Below are 20,144 nucleotides of genomic sequence, written 5' to 3'. Positions count from 1 at the left end.
GACCTCTTCCCACTCAGCAATTACAAGATATGGAGATGCTTAGATATTTTGTATAATTATAACTTTTTTCAATGGATTCAGAAAAATATGGCAAAGCTATTTTCTGAACTGGACCACTTTCATAATTTTATAGTATGTAACTGTATTTGATAGTCATATTTTGAGATGACGGAATCATCATCATTTTATGCAGAAAATTACTCTTGATTGGGTTTGATTGTTTCAGTGTGGAAAAAGGTGATAAAGACTCTACCTCGCTCACACCCAGTGATGTACCTGTATGAATACTCGGTACCAGAGGATGTGTATCAGGAGCATATCAAGTGAGTCTTGAGTTAGGCTCATCTAGAGTGAGTTTTCCTAATGTTGCAGTACTGAGCTATGACACTGATCATCCTATATTTGCATACTTTGCTTTTCAATTACCTTATCTTAAATGTCTAATGAAGTTTAATCTTAAGGTCAAGATCTAGTAAATGAAAGGTGCCTACAGGTTTCTCAAATTTGAGAAATAAATTCCTTTAATGATGCTTTATAACTTTAGCTTGGTCAAATAAGGTGTTTCGGGGCATAATTTGTAGATGAACAAGATGAAAAACCATATTTTAAACTGTCATTTTCAATGAAAAATTAAGAAAACCAGTCATGAATATGGGAGTTTTTTCCATATCTATCCAGATTGCCTACAGTCTCTCAGAAAACGATAATTTGTATGTTCTTGGCCTCTTCTTTAAAATGATATTAAATTGAATATAGGTATCGGGATTACTTTTCACATGATTTCAAATTGAATTCCACGAAAATAGTTTATTTTCTACATAACTGTATTAGAGCCGTAAAGTGCGGGAAAAAGAAAGTTAGAATTGATTATGACGTCATAATGGATCTAGCACCAAAAAGTTAGTCTAAAGTCATTTACTAGATCTTGACCTTAAATGTGTAATGAAGTTTGATGTATATTTGTACATGTATGATTCAACTGAATGTTCTACTTGTTATAGTATTTTAAAAAGTTTTATTGCATGTAAATAGTAGGCTACACTTTAAAGCTGTATTGATAAAGAGGACATTTTAATTACCTCCTTAGTGAGATAAGTGCAGACCTGTCATCCCCTGACATTGAGGGTGTTTATGAAACCCAAGTCCCTTTGTTGTTTCGAGCCCTCTCCCGACTTGGATGTATCACAACGGTTAACCGTGACTTTGCCAAGTACATGCAGGGGCGAGTAAGTAATACAATTCAGAATCTACAGGAGTGATTTATCATAAGTCCACAGTTTAAATGGGTTTTAGAAAAATAAAACAATGCAAATGATATACATTTATCATGACGTACATGTATATATTGATTTTTTTTTTGTCAGGAAACAGATACATTTGAGTTGGACCACCTGAATTTCAGAACTGTGGCCCAGTTCTCCTATTTGGAGCCAGGCACTATGAAGCATATATACCTTTATCACCATGCTTGGTATGTCAGTCATGAATTTGAAGGACATCCAAATTTATTGCATGAATGGTTATTGTTCCAGAAAGAGCCATTATGAGATATTTCTTTATCTTCAGTGGGAATAAAATGGTATATGGACTTTTCTTCCCCATGTCGAAGAGGGCAGTGGTTTACATAGTGGACACTGTACGAAGTGACCAGATGCCAACTCTGACTGCTCTGTACAATGCAGAGAGAAATTCCAAGTAAACCAAATAAAAGTTCATTTCATCAATCTCTCAGAATTAATTTTTTTGATCTACTTGTACATACACTTGTAAATAATTGAGCTTTCAATCAAAATTTTTATGTATCCCTTTAAGAATTTCTAAAAGATGTTCATCACCTTTTATAAAATAGAAGAAATTATTGAAATGAAAACCTTTAGTATTTCCACATTGATGCTTGCAGATTGGCCAAAATAGATGAGGACAGCTTACCCCCTGCTAATCACACATTTGAGTACAAACTTGAGAAAGATGTCCGTCAAGTATACAGGTCAATACAGAGGTCACTGTCTGCTTACAAGGACGAGAAACGAGGACCGACCTATATAGCCATTCAGTCACCACAAGGTTTGTAACTTACATGTACGTTTACTCAAGGCGTTAAAATCACCATAACTTGAGAAGGAAAAAATATATTCATATTCTCTATTAAAGTTTATGTAAAGTTAGAGAACATATCTTTTTTTTTTCTATCAATTCTTCTATTTTGTAGCCAACAGCAGACACAAGGATTTTTTTTCTGTGACATTTAAATTGACAGTGCTTTTCTAAATTTATGTACATTTGTTACATTTGTTACATGTAGATATTTATTGTAGAACATTACTCAGTTCTGAACCTTTGATACTTTATATTATAATCTAGGTAATTTATTAGTTTTGCATTATTTATCAGATTTCCAGCATTTGACCTCTTCCATGCCAGGCCTGAATGATTTTCCTCTAGTGCCAATCCATGTAACAGATAGGTAAGGAATGAGATTCATGTAAGCTGAGAGTTAAAATGTCAATTGTACATGTAGAAGGTACTGTACATGTAAGTGTCTTGTATTGCAGTGATAGCCTTTACAATGTGCTAGACTGGCAAAGAGTGGGGTGTAGACGCATGATACAGCAGTACCTGTACAGTAGTGTCATTCTCCAGGTGAGTCTCTGATGCAGATTGATACATGTATACATATGTAAATATAAATTATATGAAGCAATCACTACATAATCTTGCTACAAAGTTTGTTCAAATCAGTGAGGGGCACTATAAGGTAATCAGCATTTTCTCTGAAAAATGGGCTAATTTAATTGTATGTTTGAAGTCGCTATCACTTCAGTCAGGTCAAAACAGATACTGCTTGGACCACAGATTTTGTTGTTGTTGCATCTTATTCCCTGTTCCTGCTACTTTAATCTGATTGATTGAAGTGTCTATTTTTTCAGTCCATGGTTGAGCAGTGTCGGTTCCTTCACATCCCTCTAGGAAACTTCCCCAAAGACATCACCATGTTTGGCTGTGATTTGTTCTTTGCTCGCTACCTGTATAAAAACAACCATGTGTTGTGGTGCTCCCCCACAGAGAGACCAGATCTGGGAGGTAAAGAGGCTGATGACAACAGGTAAGGGACGTCGAATATGTTCTGAGACATCACTCACTAATTCTAGAAGAAATTTTGAATCAACAGAATGTTTACTTACAATAGAGCTGAAGGGAGTATTTCAGGGAGTATTTCAAAGTTTCTCATTAGTTGTGAGATGTTTCAAACCCTTCATTTCCTCAACCATTCTTGTACACATTTGAGTGATATTTTTATCCATTTAGGTTGTGTATGGAGTTGGAGGAGAGTACAAGTGTTGAGGTGAACAACCAAGGAACTTATCCCACCGTGTGTGTAGAATTAGAGATAGCTAGTCTGGCTGTCAACACAATTATTGAGGTAAGAGACTAGTGAATAGAATTAGAGATAGCTAATGTACATGTAGTTGTTAGTTTGGTAGTCCCCAGAATTATTGGGGGAAATTCAAAGACCTACACTTCTGAGGTGTAGAGATGACTAGCCAAGCTGTCAGCACAATAATAAGTTTGAGATACCTCTTGCATTGATAGAGACTACACTTCTGAGTGTGTAGAGCTAGTGATTGGAGGCTTGACTCTTGGCACATTAAGTTTGAGAAACCTCCCCATCTGAGCAGGGCTTTCAGTAATTTTGAAGTGAAGAGGTGAATTTATCCATTTGAAGAGGCTGACTTAAAATTATTTCCAATATTTTATTTTGCCAATTATGAAATTTAAAGAGGCAAAGTTCGATCTTTGAAACATTGAATAAAAAATCCCCTCCTGCCTCCCCTTATTCAAAACCCTGCCATCTGAGTGACACTTGGGTGTTAATTTTGCAGTCTGCCCATGTCAATGACCAGGAGGGGGCCAGTGCGGTCAGTTTTGATACACTCCCTCAGTCGTCCTTGGAGGAGATGGTTCAGGGTCAGGGTGCTGCCACCTATCTCGCCAGCTATGATGAAACGGCTCTCTGCTCTACCGGTTTTAGGTGAGTTTGTGGTGGGAAGAGTTTTGCTTTTGTCATGATATGCTTTATGTTTATTATTTTAAACTTTCATTTGAAAATGGAAGAGGTACAAAGATTTATTGATCAGCTGTAAATTATAGGTTGTATTTATACATGTTCTTATGAACAGAATTCTAAAGACCATGGTACAGGGATGGGTGAGAGATGCAACAAAGTACAACAATATATTTGCAGACAACCAAATCATTCACTTCTACAGGTAAATTTTCAATCAATGTACAGGTATTTTACAAACATACTTGTACTTGTATGGGGCAAATTTTCAGCTACATTGCAAGTAGAAATTATTTCAATCATATCCTACTTACATATACATGTAATACATTTCTAATGAATGAAGGTGGGTTCAAATGTGTGACCTATGTCGACACTTAGGATCACTTTGTCTTTTGTCTGTCAGTTCGCCTGTCTATGAGGCATATTAGGCCAAAAAAAATAATAGTCTTGTTTCCTGCTACCAGCCTGAAAAAAATAGGGTAGGTAGGTAGGAAAATTATTTTATTTTATATTTTTATTTTATTTTTTTTTTGACAACATTTTTTGGATATGAACTAATAAAAGATAAAATTAAACATGTCACAGGTCAATATTGTCTTCCAAAATTAAATTTCATGTCTTTTTATGCACAACTCAAGTGGTATTTTATGAAAGTCCATATTTAAAACAAGAATTTCATGAAATGCTTGTTTGGTGTAACACGGAAAACGATTACGGTGACAGAACGATGAAATTCCGGAAATTCTCGATTTTTTTTCTTCCAAAACTTAAAAAAAACTTTAGGGTCGGGTGGAAAAAAATAGGGTAGGTCGGGTAGCAGGAAACAGGACTATTATTGTTTTTGGCCTTATTTCTACAAAAACAATCACCAGCAGACATCATACATGTTTCCAAATACTTTTATTTCAGGTGGTTGCGTTCTCCCAATGCCTTGTTGTATGACCCAGCACTCAGGAGAACCCTTCACAACATGATGAAAAAAGTGTTTCTACAGGTAAGTGTTACTCAATACACAATTCATTGCCTTTTAGGAGTGGTCCACCAAATTTGTCTCAATTCGTTCTGAAATATGTATATATTAAACAGTTCTAGAACAAACTGCATCAACCCTATCTGAGAGCATTTTTTTTTAATAATTTTTCAGCTGATATCCGAGTTCAAAAGACTTGGATCAAACATAGTTTATGGTAATTTCAACCGCCTGATCTTGTGTACAAAGAAGCGCCATCTGGTGGATGCTCTGGGGTATGTGGAGTACATCACCAACAGCATCAAGTCCAAGAACCTGTTCCACCTAGTGGAGATGACCTATGCCCAATGTTGGGAGTATCTCATGTGGCTAGATCCTGTGAGTCCACTTTGTAGTAAAAACTTTTTTTTTAAAAAAGGGGAGCTTTTTCCAATTTGTGTATCTTTCATTTGAAGTATAATTTATGGATTTTCCATGATTAGAAACAACCTTTTGAATTTGTGTATTACAAAATGCTTTGGTAAATGTATTCAGGCCAATCATGGGGGTGTGAAAGGAAAGCTGCCCTCTGAAACCCCGCTGGAGCAGACTCAGCCTGATCCAGAAAATGAGGGGGACCGTGACAGTGGTGAGGAGGAGGAAGAGGAGGAGAGGGAGCAACAGGAAGTACTGAACAAGTCTGAGGATGAGGACGAGGTTTGTATTTTATATTTGAGAAGTCTAAAGATAAGATTTGTCTTTACATGCATCTCTATGAACAAGTCTAAGAATGAAGAGTTTTGTTTATCTTTCTTTGCAAGTGAATTTGTCCAAAAGGTCTCTTGACTCTAGACTTAAGCCAGCTTGGCTATTGAAGCCCTTAATTGCATGGGGGCAATATGAAGACTTAATAGATTTTATAGAAGTTACATGTACAGTGGCTTCTCGTTAATCCGGATGCCTCCGTCGCCAACGAAATCATCCAGATAAATGAATCGTCCGTATAAGTGAATCACTTCTAAAAAGACGTACCCTCTTAAAGCATGTACATGTGAACATAGTGGTATCAAATGTGAAGGCAAAGAAAACACCTTTATTTTACCTTGACTTATTGATTTTATTTTTATAGTTTTAAAAGAAATAATAAATATTTAAAAAAAGAAACAAATTAAAATGTAATTTACACGATGAAAAATGGATAGGCAATTTTATGTTGAGACTTCCTTTTCTAACACAGGAAACTTTACTCGCCTTCTATTTGACGTATAGTTACATAGGCTGACCAAATTTTGATCTGCTACTGTTTTATTTCGGCACATCTTTTTTTTTATTTATTCAAGCTCATATTAAGTAGAACTGTTCATTATCACCATTGAGAATGTTCAAATGACAAACCGTGTATATTCACTACATAGGGAAGTAAGTAACTAAATACTGTAATCAGTGTACGTATTGCAAACATTCAGCGTACACACAAGCCATATTCAGGATAATCAGTACTTTTTCTATAAACTCTATAAAGTTATATATCTTGAAAAGACGTGATCGGCATTTATAATTAACGCCAGTTACGTATTTCTTAGTGCATTAATAGAAATATGTTTTCTTGAATTATGTATCTTAATAAATTGTCTTATGAAAAGAAAAAAAAAGTTTCAAATAATGTACGATCGTATTTTGATAAACTTACGCAACTCAATACCACAACGAAATCTCGTGATTTATTATTCAGTAAAAAATTTTATTTACAACTCTTTAAAATTCTCATAAATTTATATACCATTAGCAATTTAATTAATGCACAGTATAAGCTAAATTCTTCGGGCTATATAATATAAAAGATGTGTGTTTTATCTGAGGTAAACACACGCTAATTATAGACGCTATTGTTTAGAGGTCACAGGTAACCGCCTTCAAACTGACTCCACGGACAATGTTTTTACAATAATTATCACTACTGCAAGAAAGGTGTGAAGAGGAATGCGAATTTCCGGATTAATGAGATGGAATAACGTGGAAAAAATTGGTTCCCAAAAAATATCGTCTGGAAGGTGAAGCGTCCGGATTATTGGCGTCCGGATTACCGCGGCTCCACTGTATTTGAATATATTTGTTTTTATTCTTGTTAACCAAAATAAATTGGTTTACTTACTTTGTAGCCAGAGATAGAAATGAACTGGAACATCATGCAGTTCTTACCAGAGGCTGGTGCATGTCAAACCAATTTCAATGTAAGTAAAAAAAGTATGAAGAGAAAATAACGAATTTTATTGATAAGTTATTGTGTACATACAGTGAATTTTTAGCAGGATTTATAACTGACTTTTCTAATTTTAGCTCATAGTTGCTGGGTACATTCTGTCTGTGTATAACCAACTTCAGGAGGAGCAGAAAACCCTCACGCCTGGTAACACTCCAGTGAAGCGTCGCCATAACAGCCAGAGCCAGGTATAAACAAATATGCTACTCAATCAACGGTCACATATAAAATTGAAAGCTAACAAAAACTTGTGTTAGCCTCTCAGAGCAAAGCTTGAGGTCAATCATAGGAGTGTTAGGTTGTTCATACTAGTTCTAGCCACTGAAGACTTCTTATTTTAAACCTGAAACATTGCATGAATGTCTCATTAAGACCTTGTAAAGGTATAGGCATATGTAATTTAAACAAAGCATAGTGTCATGACACCAAAATACAAATATTTGTATAAGCTATTGCAATTTTCATACAAATTCATTATCAATACTTATTTTAGCAGTAATCATATTTTAGCACCCTTCTCACTGTTGCTTCTCTGCTAATTCTTGTACATGCTAATATATGATAGAACTAATACACATTGTTTGAAAGACTCGAGTGCACTATTTTATGATTTCTGTTAAAGAAGGTTGCACTAAATTTTGAATACAGTATATGTAAAAAATACAGCATAAAACAAGGATCATTTTCACATTTATTTTCAAACAGAAAGTTGTAGAAACCACCACAACACCTTTATCAGTTACCTTTGCTCAAGAATTGGTGGCTGGAGATCTTGCACAACAAATGTTTTTGTAAGTAGTTCTAACCAGATCATCAAGCTTACAACAAGCTAAGCCCTGAGTTTGGAGATTGGTAATCCTGTCTATGTTTATGTTAACAGAATCACTCAGAAGATTCACAAAAAATTTGGTCACATCAGTGACATGTCTGGCGAATTTCCAAACAGACCTGGATCACACCTGGCCATGCAGAATCCAGCTCTGGAATTTGTCAAATGTGTCTGTAAGGTAAGCAAAAAAATTCTCTATTTCATTTTCTATATGTAGTCTTCACACCTTTCATCTGTCAGAAACCATGGTAACCTTCACTTACATGTGCTTTCAACTTAAGGCTGACAATAACTTTTTCACCTTTGCGGTATATGAATATAGAAATATATGTATTTTCTGAATCTCTTTGGCTGTCTTGTGTCTGGATTTTTTCAGCCAGTAACATTATAATGTATGTCTCAGAAAATTGTATCTGTATCATTTATTTCAGGTTTTTCTTCACTATGTACATTATTTTTATGGTAGTATTTCAAATACATGTACATTTGTATATGCACCATACATTGCTCAAAGGTTTCAAGTCTATTAATGGAATTACACTTTTTTTCAGGTTCTTTCTTTGGATAGTAATATTAACCTACAGGTGCTAAAGCTAAAGAGAGACCTTTTAAAATTAATTGGAGTGGGAGAGTTTGCTGAGGAAGCTGCTTTCACTGATCCTTGTCTTTCCTACGTCCTACCAGAGGTCATATGCAAATCTTGTAACCACATCCGTGACCTTGACCTGTGCCGAGATCCTTATCTTAGCCAGGATAGGTCTGAGTAAGTACTTGATTTAAAATAAAAATCTGCTGCACAAATACACTTGAAGCCTTTTGTAGGAATTAGTTTCAGCACAGTTGGTATAAAAAACTTTTCTGTCAATTTTTAAAATAGAGATATTTAGGAATGTTTTGAAAAAAAATATTGCTTTGTTTATTGAGCACTGCTAGAGTGTTATGTTGGTATTTGGTACCTAAATCTACTTCATTACAGTTCCTCCTGGACCTGTGTGCATTGTAAAGCTCCCTATGATATGGATGAGATTGAGGATACACTCTTAGATGCTGTACACAGGAAGTCCATGGCCTTTATCTTGCAGGATCTAAAGTGTGTCAAGTGTAATGGAGTAAGTCTGTTCTTATTATTTACATATTATGTACTAGAAAGTCTTCTTCAAGGCCTACCATAAATATTATCTAGACCAGACTTACACATGTGCTGCAACTGTGCATGCACAGTCTGATGCATGCTTTGAAAAGGGTTGGATACCGTTAAGGATGAAACAGTACAATACCATACCTGTATTTTTGAAATGGGCTTCTTGTTACAGTATGAAATTTTTATTGTAAATAAAGAACAGAAACTTGAAATAAACAGTTTTAAAAAATGAAATGTTTAATAATCTATGATTCAAATTTGACAAGCAAATTTAAAGGAACTTGTCTGAATACTATATACAGGGAAAATTTCAACCCAGTTTTAATTTCACCTGTTTTGCCCTCTTCATCAGAGAGCAAAATAAAAACAATGAATTCAAATGAGACAGAGTTATCTCTTTTAATGCAAGTGTGCCTTGGTGAATTTAAAATGGGCGAAATCGTTTGCAAGTGTGATAGGGCAAAATTAACACAGCGTATAGTATGTTGAAATGCTCTTGATAATCAGCTTATGTCAGTGCCCATGTGACTCTTGTTGCAAGGAGACATTACATTTGGCATCAATTTTCAGAACATCCAGAAGTAATCCCAGAATATATTAGATTTTTGGTTTGATGTCTGAGTAATACACTTCAGATTACATGCAATATCCTTTATTGTTTAAAATGAGTGAAAATTTGATATGATCTTATCAAATGTTTGCACTTGTAACTCTTATGAAATGAATATTATGATTTATCTGGCAGTAAATCTACGAAGCACTTTTTTCCTGTTTTGATGGGATTTTTAACAATTATTTTGTAAAAGTAATGCATTTTTTATGTGATAAGAAAATGAGAAAAAGAAAATTTTTTTAAAAACATAATTGTGAAGTCCTGAAATGGTGAATTGATTCAAGAAGTACATGGTATGGTAATGGCTAAATTTAATTTAAAAAAATGTTTGTTTAATGTCCATTTGAGAATGTTTCACTCATATTGAGCCCACCACCACTTGCTGGGGGAGGGCTGCACATTTAGACCTGTTTTTGGCACTTACAGCCTTTGAGCAGTGACACCTTATTTTTGTGAGACAGGTACAATTGTATATGGTATTTATAAGCCAGACAAAACATTCAAAAATTGTGGTTATTGTTGCATGTTATCTATACTAATAAAAATACATGTATACACAAATGAAATTTTCAGTTCATCTTGCATAATTACACAGAATTAAGGATCTCATGAATAAAAAGTGATATACAGTACTGTAGATGTTTCTCATTGATATACAGAGCTAGGTGGAGTATATATCCAACGATTAAAAGTGGCCTCAGACTTGTATTTGGCATGTACATGTATCTATTAAAGATGGCTCAATTGATATGCAACACCGAATAATACCTCTGGGCCTTCACAGGTTCTAGAAAAGGAGGGTGCAGGGGAGGATCTTGGACCTGTAATCCAGAATTTTTTTTTTATTCTGGGAGTAAATTTTTTTTTTCAAAATCTAGCATTTTGTAAACAGATCAATAACAAATTTATTTTGTTTCACAAATTATATGTTTGATTTTTTTTTTTTCGAACAAGGTGAGTGCGAGCTTACCCAATGCATTGTGTCAATACATGTGAATTAATTCAGAACTAAATAAATTACATTTATGTAAACATACACTTCATATTTACTTAAATGTAAAAAAAAAAAAAAGAAGAAAATAGCAACAAAGAAAAAGACTACCGGTATTTGCACATAGATTTGTAACACATCAAATTTTAAATAATGAAAAAAAAGTGTATAATAATTCTTTGACAAAATTTAACCTTTGAAAGAGAGTTTGAAAGGTTTACATACAGTAAAACTTTATTATAGTGTGTATATACAGTAAAACTCAATTACAGTGTGTACCACAGGCACTTGTTTCGTATATGGGGTCACCCCCTTCTTTTTCTTTCCACAAGGTACCTAACTCAATTTCAGGCACCCCCGCTTCAAGCTCGTATTTTGTCAATATATCAATCATTAACTAAATGCCTGTGGTATATACAGTAAAACTTGATTATAGTGAAGTCCTAGGAAACTGTGAATTTAATACGAAAATTATCTTGGAGAACTAAAAATTTCAGATGATTTTAATTTCAAACATCAATACTTGTGAAAAATAATGTCAGTTCAATACTTTAAATTTTATGATCTTAAAAATTCATAATAAAAGATGTTTATTTCATTTGTTTTAACTTCTACTGAACACAAAATCAATTCAATGTATATGTTATCGATGTATCTGTAAAAACACTACATCTGTGTTTTACTAAAGTTTTACTTTTGATGCAGTACAAAAGGTGCCAAAATATGACTACTGATAAAATAAGTATGTTTACTGTATCTATGTATACAATTTCATGTACTTAGTCCTGCCACATTAAATACATTTTATTTGGAGGGGGGGGGGGGGGGTTGCAACTTAAACAAAACATTTTAAGTGATGGTTTATACAATCTTCGATAGATGTAACTTTTTCAAGTACATATAATGTACATATTTTAGAGTAGATACAGACATAATAATATGTTATTATACTTAAATGACATTCTTTTTAGGTGAAGGACAATAATATGAGAAAATACTGTAAATGTGCAGGGGACTTCACAAACACGGTATCAACGTCTGATTTGGCAAAAACATTAATGACCTTCAAAGGAATTGCCAGGTAAGAATAAATGAATTCCAATGCTGCTTGAAGTATTTAATGTAAAATAAATAAATTTTGTTTTTCAGTGAGCATGTCAATTTTCTTTCGTATAACAGAATAAAAAATTGTTAAGCAAAATTAGAGCAAGGGCTTTAGGGATGCCCTACCATGTGCAGACCATCCATATCTCTTATATCACTTGTCTGGAATATATTTTCTCTCCCCTTGGCCCAATCTGGCTCAAAGATCACTCATTAAGTGCCATTTGGTAAAGGGTGTGCAGTGACCTTAACAAATTTCTAGGTCAGAGGTCAAGGTAAAAAAGAATCAGTGGTAAATCCTTGTCAGTAGCATATTTTCCCTCCAGTGCTCAAGCTGGGATTTGCCATTTTCGCCATTGGCAAATGTTTTTCAAAAGTGGCGAAAAGAAATTCAAAAGTGGCAAAAATTATTTTGGCTCCAGTGGGAGCCCCATTTCTCTCCTCTTGGCCATATCTGACTCATACTTTACCCCTAGAAGGCCATGTGCAGTGACCTTAAATCAAATTTTTAGGAAGATGTCGAGGTCAGAAATATATGTGGTCAGAATTCAGATCAAAGCAGACCAATGTGTAAAAAGCATTGTCTTGAGTATATATATTTTCTGCCCTTGGACCAGTGTGACTCATTCTTCCTTCATTGAGTAGCCTTTGGTTAATGGTATGCAGTGTTTGAACTAAGTGAAAGGTTAAGATTTTTGTGTGAACTCCATGTTGAGGGGGGAGGGGTATATTTTCTCTCCTTTCATATCAGTTCCATTCTGCCTCTCATTGGATCGATGTCTGTCCATCCAGCTATAGACAATTCAGTTTTACAGACAGTTCAGGCTTAAAAGCTTGAAATTGAAACTTGGCCTTTAAGGTCATAATGATGAATTAAAAAACAAGTTCAAGATCTTCAGGGAAAGATTAAGGTCAAAACCTACACATACACTTTTTTGCAGCACCAAAACTTACAGTAATATATTTCAGCTTACAACAAGAAAATTCAAAGAATTGTTGCCCCCGCTTTTGATGTCTTAGTGGTTGGGATGCAATTATTTACGGCATATTGTAACTATCTTGTCCATTTGTCCTGTCTTGTCTGTCCATCATACATGTACAAAAAAGATGTAAATTACATTACAATAAAGAGTAAAGTATCAAACATCAAGGTCATGAGGTCATATGATACAATCATTTAGGTCTTGTCACAAGTGATGCACATGAAAAAAGTATGAAAACCCTATTTCTTTCAAAGCAAAAGTTACAACCAAAGATAAATCTTAGAAAAGTAGGTCAAACTTCAAGGACAAGATCATGAAGTCAAAAATGATAGTTATTTCTGAAAGGTGTCACAGGTTATGTACATGTAAAATATGAAAGCCCTATCTTCTCTCATTCAAAAGTCATTACAATGTTAAAATTTTTGAAAAATGCTGTATGTTAAACTTTAAGGTTAAGGTCATGAGGTCAGTAGCCATGGTACATCAGAAATATCTTGTAACAGGTAATGCACATGTCAAATATGAATGCCCATCTTCTCTCATCATGCTCATTCAAGTTATCACCAATGTTATTCTTTTGGAAAAGTAGTTCAGACTTCAAGGTCACAGTCATGGGGTAAAAAATTATTTTTCATTTGGAAAGGTTCTGTCACAGGATATGAACACCGTATCTTCTCTCACTCAAAAGTAATCATTAATGTTAAAATTTTTGAAAAGTAGGTCAAACTTCAAGGTCACAGGGTCAAAAATCATTGTTCGTTTAGAAAGGTCTTGTAACATATATTGTACATGTGAAATACATATAAAAACCCTAATTTTACTAATTCAAAAGTTATGACCAAGATTAAAGTTTTTTGTGACAGACTGATGAGGCGAATTAGATTTTACAGTGTCCTTTCACTTTCACGGCAGCAGAGGACAATAAGGAGAGACCTTTTGCATTTTTAAGGCTCCTCAGTAAAATCTACTGATAGAAATACACTGCTCTGTCCTGATGACTTTGTTTCCTTAGTATAGCAAAAATTTTGGGATTTTAAATACACCTATAAATCACTTGAATAAAGAAAATTCATACTGAAATAGAGTTATTGATCTACACTTAACTAATCAACTACTTCAAACCACTGATCTACACGTTACTTGCATAGGTAATAAAAATGAATTGCAGTGTTTGTGACATACATGTACCTTGGTTCTGAAGTGTTTAAAATGAGTTGCAGTGTAAGTGACATGGCTTGGTTCTGATGTGATATAACCTTACTGTGAGCTCACTTTTTCATTATTTTATTATTGTATTTTTCAGACATTACGACATGGTTTTACTGACAGAAACAGTGGAGTGGATTTTGAAAGTGAATCCTAAAATGACTTCATATATTTAAATGTTAACAGGTAGTGTGGAAAGAAAGAGGAAAGACTGTGATATTTACATGTACATTGTATCAAATAAAGTGCTTGATTGAATTGTGTACTTTTTTCCTTCTATTAGCTCACATGTGCTGTAGCAGCTTATCTGTCCTTATTGATGTCTTCAATGAATTGTTGTCATAGATTGACTTGTATCTACTCTGGAACTGATCTGCTCAAAAGTTTTAACTTGATCATACTGTTGATAGATACACATTTAGGTCAAATGCTTGGGGTTATGGCCCGCAACAATAAACACAGAGATGTCCTCACATATTATTGTCATGTGCTGGCGATTTAAAGTTTGAAATGTAGAAAGAGGTGCTGTGCTGCCAAGTTCTGATCCTGCTATAATTGTGAAGGTTTTGTGCTGGCATTTCAAAAGACTTTGATTCTTAATGTTATTATGGAGTATCTTCATTAGTACCTAATCTTTGTATTTTTTATAAAAACCAAATGAATTTCAATGTCCAATTAATATCACCCCTAAATTGTCCAAAACCATGTTTGTAGTAAAATTTGAATGCGAGGTAGACCATCATTCTCTGCTGTTCTTTCATAAGATTGGACAGTTGTTCAAGGTAAACTATAGGTTGTGTGCCATAATAAAGGTGGATTCCTTGACCTGTGCAACATTTATATTGAAGCTGTGCTCTGTAGAGGATATAGGTGCAATCTTTCACTTTCAGTAGAGGTTGATGAGTATATTCTAATTTTAAATGTATGTTAATTAAAAGACACTGTAGAAAATTGTCAGTACGTATTTTATTAGTCTCCATGATCTCTTTCATCCATTACCGGTACATGACTAATGCAAATGACACCAATAAGACACCAATTAGATGCAGTGTTAATTCTCTGTTCAGGCAATGAGCTGCATTTTGACCCAAAATCTCATGATGCTTTGTATATTGTGACAAATAGTCATTGCTTTGCATATAGTGTATACCGGGTTCTTTTCACTCTGTCATTTTCACCCTCTAAAACCTGCAGATGATATTTTGCCCACACACAGTTGTGTTCAGGAGATTACTCCCATGTTCTTTGAATTTGCCCTGGTTTCAAAATTTATCAGAATATATCATCTCCTCCCCCATGAAAGACTCCAAAATAATAACAAAAGCCATTATCCATATAAAGTATACTTTATTTTACATGTTTACAAATGAACAGGTAAATATGAACAATTCAACAAAGGCATCACTGATCAATTCTATTTAATTGTGCAAGCAAACTACATCTAATTGTACATATATATAACAAAGATTATAAACTTGACAGAAGTAAAAACTAGGTAGAGGTAAAAACTAATGGATTTGAAATAAAATATTGTAAACAAATGTACAGTTAACATATTTGGTTTCACATAGTTTTTCCATTAAAAATGATTATCTATACATACATGAGAAACATAATAACAAAACAAGGTAAGTTCACGGGGTATTCATACATAAGACATTATTATCTCGAAAAAAAAAACACATCTTTGGTATAAAAGCAAAACGGATTAAAACTGTATCTAAGAGGTGATTAAAATTTTACAATAATATGATGATATATTTAGGAATGTCTTGATCCCATGCTACTAGTGGGATTTTATAGCAGTTGTGCAGTTTGTACTTGGAAGAAAACTAAATTTCATGAGGCATTAATAGATCACAAAAATAATTATTCAATTTAAATAATTATAGAATACCTGGATACTGCAGTTCATGACATAAGAAAACATCTATCTTTACAGTATATACAACTACAATTATGTTTGAAATGGATTTTCGTTCTCTTTTTCAATCAAAGAAAAAATACCTTTTGAATAAATACACAAACTGACCAATAAATTGTCAAAAAGACACAAGTTAAATTTTATCACAGAATAAACTTAGTTACCACAGATCACGTAATCAATGTTTATCTCAATTCTCAAATCGTTTATCTCGTATCATTTATCTCGATTATCATGCAATCTGGTCATCTCATCTACAATGTCTTGATAGAGGTTTGTTTTTTTGTTTTTCATAAAACTTGTACTTGGTACAAATCTACTGTCCTGGTACTTGGTAACAGAAAAACTCCTCTCAATGAGTTCATGCATGGTTATAACAAAGTCATTATGTCTCCAAGAAGTGCTAGATGATAAAATATCAACTTTATAAATAAAACAAATATAAAATCCTGAGAACTGGTTTTTTGCTATCTCCAGATGTTCACAATGACTTTTACTGTAGTTTATCAACTGACATTTTTTCTTGTGAAAGTTCCCATTTTTATATTTGTTAAAAAATATAAAATAGTTACATTTTACCAGCTAAAATTTCTAAATATACATATATATCTGTTAAAAGAATAAAACAATTTTCTAAACACACCCAAGGCCACTGATGAATAAAACAGGAATTTTTAAATCTTAAATGAACTAGATCATAATTATTGTTTTAAAAATGTGCATTTACAGATAAAACATTCAAACAAACTAACCTATAACTATAACCTGTTTTTAAAAAAATTCCCTTTTTTTTCTTGTTGCGTAGATGCAAATACTTAAAAAAAACTGTTTGCCACATAACAAGTAAGAATTTAACAACATTGCTGCAAATACTTAAAAAAAACTGTTTGCCACATAACAAGTAAGAATTTAACAACATTGCTGTAAAACACCCTTATGTTACTCCATATAAAATGAGAAAATTACTGAGGTTTCAATGAATAATGTGTGGCATTTTTACATGTTGCACACACAGGGTTAATACAAGTATTTGCCTCACTACACTACATGGATTACATACTGAAGTTTTTAAAAATAGATAATACACAACACCACTTTCCTGGGATAGTTGCGATATGCCCATGGTCGATTTTTCCCAGTTATTGGTTCCTATTCCTCTCAAAGTAGTTGAAATCGATGAGAAAAACTGCACCCATCAACAATGACTTTTTGAAGACATCAAGCTGCACAGGGACTATTTGGAGGAAGAAAAAATAACTGATTATTCAGGTATAATATGACAGCTATGCTTCAATAGCAATGAAAAAGAGAGAAGTAATTTAACCCCCCCCCCCCCCCCCCTTTACAATTGGGTACACTGTAAATAGAGGAATAAATTCTTTCATTAAGAATTTTATTTTCAAAATTAAGATTTGGATACCGGGATTGATGGGACATTATGGTAACAAAATGGGTGACTAATTTAATTAGTGTATTTCATTTAACAGACATTTCATCAAAACCTATATATACATCTTCAAGTTGGCGAACATTTCACTACTTCAACTTAAATCACATCAAAAAAAGAACTTGGTTTTGAGTGTACTGTGGAATCATCACTGTTCGTGGGGGACCAATGTTCGTGGATTTCGTGGGCCACCCTTAGCCGCAAATTTTCATCCCCACATTTATTTTGTAAACGTATTGATTCATTGAATCTACCTAAACAAGTAACCCACGAAACTGCATCCCTACGAACAAGAAAAATTTTGCTTGCCTATGAGCATTGACCCCCAAGAATTAAAATGATTCCACAATATCTCAGAAATTGTTGTTTTTTTTATCGTTCTTTTCCATCTCTGATTACTAGACATGAGGCAAAAATAACTTACAAGTAATTTTAAAGTCATTGACAGCTCCCAGGATTTCTCGACAGCCTCCCCAGTGTTTAATGATTTCCCCCACCTCCTGCATCTTGGGATCAAACACCTGTAGAAAAACAAAATTCTCATGGGTAAATAATAGGCCCTGACGGTCAACTGAGGCTCATGCATTAAATCATTACTTCTGAGAATTTTTCACTCATATATAGAAGTTGCCATATGTGGTTGAAGGGCTTCAAATTTGGATCTTTATTCAGCGCTCAGGACCATTGAGCAGTGAGGGATCATTTACTGTGTCAACACCTGCCATAGGCCTCAGTTTTTAAGGTCTCATCTGAAAGATCTGCAACTTTTTCAAACTGCCGAGCGCTTGGCGAAGGAACAGTTGCTACCTATTTTTTATTGACTTAGGTCATTCGAGGCTGGGGTTCCACCACCTTCCTATCCTATTATCTTTTAAAGTTTCGCTGTTGCTTACTTTTTGATGCAAAGAAGAACTTTATATTTTTTCCTCCAATTACCTTGACTTTGTCAAAACTAGGTACACTGTATTGTATTGTCAATAGGACATACCAATAGGACATTCACAGAAATTGGCTGGTTAAAAATATTTTAAAGAAAATTTTATTGCCACATCATGGAACCTTAATGTTGACCAGTGTTCAAGTGAACTTCTACAATCTCCATATTAGGGCTAAGACAACAATTTAACAGTTTAGACTCCCATGACCTTGATTTTTCAAAAATGATCTAGGCTTGTTGATGAAGATTATAAAATGAATATGCCTGCTTGGTGTTCAGGAATAGGCTTTCAAAGATTTAATGCATTTTTAATATATTTGAGTAATTTAGCCTCATCCTGAACTTGAACTTTGGGCCCATGTTGATTAATTGTGCGGGTGTGCTTACCTTGAAAATAATGTCTCTACATGGACAGCAGAAGCAGCACTCTCCCTCAATGATAAAATTCTGTTGTCCCTGGCTGTCTAGGATCTCAAACTTTGGTTTCCATGGTGTCCATCTATTGCAAATAGAAAATCAGGCACTTATGGGATTGTAAAAGTCTTTCATTGCCTGCAGACTTATCATAATCAGCTGTCACAACAAGGCATCAACCAAGCTCTTTCTGCCACATCAGTATGTATTGTGTGGAGTCAAAAAACAAGTGACTGAGAGTTGAACTCTAAGGGGAAAATTTTCTTCAAAAACATAAAGAAAAAAAAAAATATGGCTAACCTAAGCTTCAAGGTATCAATACACATACAAAGTAATTTCTGGTGACATAAACATCAAACTGTACATTTTATTTTCCCTTTAGATTTTACAGTTGACCTACATTTGTTTCACAGATCCTATGGACACTCCTGGGGGGCTCTGAATATCCATTTCCTGTAAGTAGCAACACCACATGAAAGATGCTTGACACCTAAAGGGGCGATCCAATCGAATCAGGGGCTGCATGTTGTTGTCCATAATGTCCATGACAAATGGCCGGGCAGGCCCACAGAACTGCCTTGTACAACAGTCCGTATCTACAGTATAAATCAAAACTTGTCATATCTACATAGCACTTTCAAAATTCTTGAATTCCCTTGTTAAGAAAATTTCAACATTTTGATTTTCTCATTGCAAGAGTGTGTACTTTTACAAACATGTATATGAGGAATAATGTCCTTTTCTCCTAAGGAGTGCCAACATCTCTGAGGCAAAGTTTAAGGGGTAATCACTTTCATGAACCAGAGAATACCTGGGTCCCAACATTGGTGCCAAATGTAACAGAAAGTACCTCTGTCTGGGATCAAACCCCGAGATTAAACCCAGTCTCATTGACATACTCACCATTTTCAATTAATTTTCTGTATCGGTTACTCAAAATTACATTCAAGTTGCCCACAAGGCAATTGGAAAACTTGCGAAAATAAATATTTGGTTTTCAATTTAGTTTGAAAGTTTGTACGTTTCTTTTGAAAAATTTTTTAATCAGTAAAGCGCTTCAAAATTACCAATGAAAACCACTTCTTCTTAAAGCATCTATTTAGTGAATGTGATGGACACAGTGTGTATCGACAGGGTCAGTGAGCCCAAGAAATCAATAATTACCATATATTGAATGAAAACCTGCCACGTGTTCTTACTACATCTTATAATTACTGAATAATCATATCTTCAGTAACAGAAGATTCAAATTTAGACACGTCGAGCAAAATGTTACGACT

General features: G+C 34.1%; 2 protein-coding genes across 3 annotated transcripts in view; one reads left to right on the top strand and one right to left on the bottom strand.

Annotated features, from left to right (window-relative positions):
- The window catches only part of LOC133192194 (DNA polymerase epsilon catalytic subunit A-like), a 34,711-nt gene extending 20,311 nt beyond the window's left edge, over nucleotides 1-14,400 (top strand). The window contains exons 32-53 of the mRNA XM_061328158.1: nucleotides 227-323; nucleotides 1,088-1,226; nucleotides 1,365-1,471; nucleotides 1,567-1,695; nucleotides 1,901-2,064; nucleotides 2,392-2,464; nucleotides 2,553-2,640; nucleotides 2,928-3,103; nucleotides 3,307-3,421; nucleotides 3,882-4,030; nucleotides 4,179-4,268; nucleotides 4,976-5,060; nucleotides 5,211-5,414; nucleotides 5,571-5,732; nucleotides 7,175-7,246; nucleotides 7,353-7,463; nucleotides 7,981-8,066; nucleotides 8,156-8,282; nucleotides 8,656-8,867; nucleotides 9,081-9,213; nucleotides 11,821-11,930; nucleotides 14,240-14,400. Coding sequence (XP_061184142.1) covers nucleotides 227-323; nucleotides 1,088-1,226; nucleotides 1,365-1,471; nucleotides 1,567-1,695; nucleotides 1,901-2,064; nucleotides 2,392-2,464; nucleotides 2,553-2,640; nucleotides 2,928-3,103; nucleotides 3,307-3,421; nucleotides 3,882-4,030; nucleotides 4,179-4,268; nucleotides 4,976-5,060; nucleotides 5,211-5,414; nucleotides 5,571-5,732; nucleotides 7,175-7,246; nucleotides 7,353-7,463; nucleotides 7,981-8,066; nucleotides 8,156-8,282; nucleotides 8,656-8,867; nucleotides 9,081-9,213; nucleotides 11,821-11,930; nucleotides 14,240-14,318 — 2,708 coding nt within the window. The 3' untranslated portion in view covers nucleotides 14,319-14,400. The remainder of the gene's footprint in view (nucleotides 1-226; nucleotides 324-1,087; nucleotides 1,227-1,364; nucleotides 1,472-1,566; nucleotides 1,696-1,900; nucleotides 2,065-2,391; nucleotides 2,465-2,552; nucleotides 2,641-2,927; nucleotides 3,104-3,306; nucleotides 3,422-3,881; nucleotides 4,031-4,178; nucleotides 4,269-4,975; nucleotides 5,061-5,210; nucleotides 5,415-5,570; nucleotides 5,733-7,174; nucleotides 7,247-7,352; nucleotides 7,464-7,980; nucleotides 8,067-8,155; nucleotides 8,283-8,655; nucleotides 8,868-9,080; nucleotides 9,214-11,820; nucleotides 11,931-14,239) is intronic.
- Nucleotides 14,401-17,203: 2,803 nt separating this feature from the next.
- The window catches only part of LOC133192190 (phospholipid scramblase 2-like), a 238,725-nt gene continuing 235,784 nt past the window's right edge, over nucleotides 17,204-20,144 (bottom strand). For both annotated transcript variants that reach the window (XM_061328154.1, XM_061328153.1), the window contains 4 exons: nucleotides 19,265-19,460; nucleotides 18,838-18,949; nucleotides 17,938-18,034; nucleotides 17,204-17,300 (listed from right to left, as the gene is read on the bottom strand). In XM_061328154.1, the coding sequence (XP_061184138.1) occupies nucleotides 17,206-17,300; nucleotides 17,938-18,034; nucleotides 18,838-18,949; nucleotides 19,265-19,460 (500 nt within the window). In that variant the 3' untranslated portion in view covers nucleotides 17,204-17,205. The remainder of the gene's footprint in view (nucleotides 17,301-17,937; nucleotides 18,035-18,837; nucleotides 18,950-19,264; nucleotides 19,461-20,144) is intronic.

The sequence above is a fragment of the Saccostrea echinata genome, unplaced genomic scaffold (assembly GCF_033153115.1).
Source record: "Saccostrea echinata isolate AGI-Se365-2 ecotype Australia unplaced genomic scaffold, CSIRO_AGI_Sech_v1 ptg000025l, whole genome shotgun sequence".
NCBI classification, from domain to species: Eukaryota; Metazoa; Mollusca; class Bivalvia; order Ostreida; family Ostreidae; genus Saccostrea; species Saccostrea echinata.
This window is presented reverse-complemented; position numbering and strand designations above follow the sequence as displayed.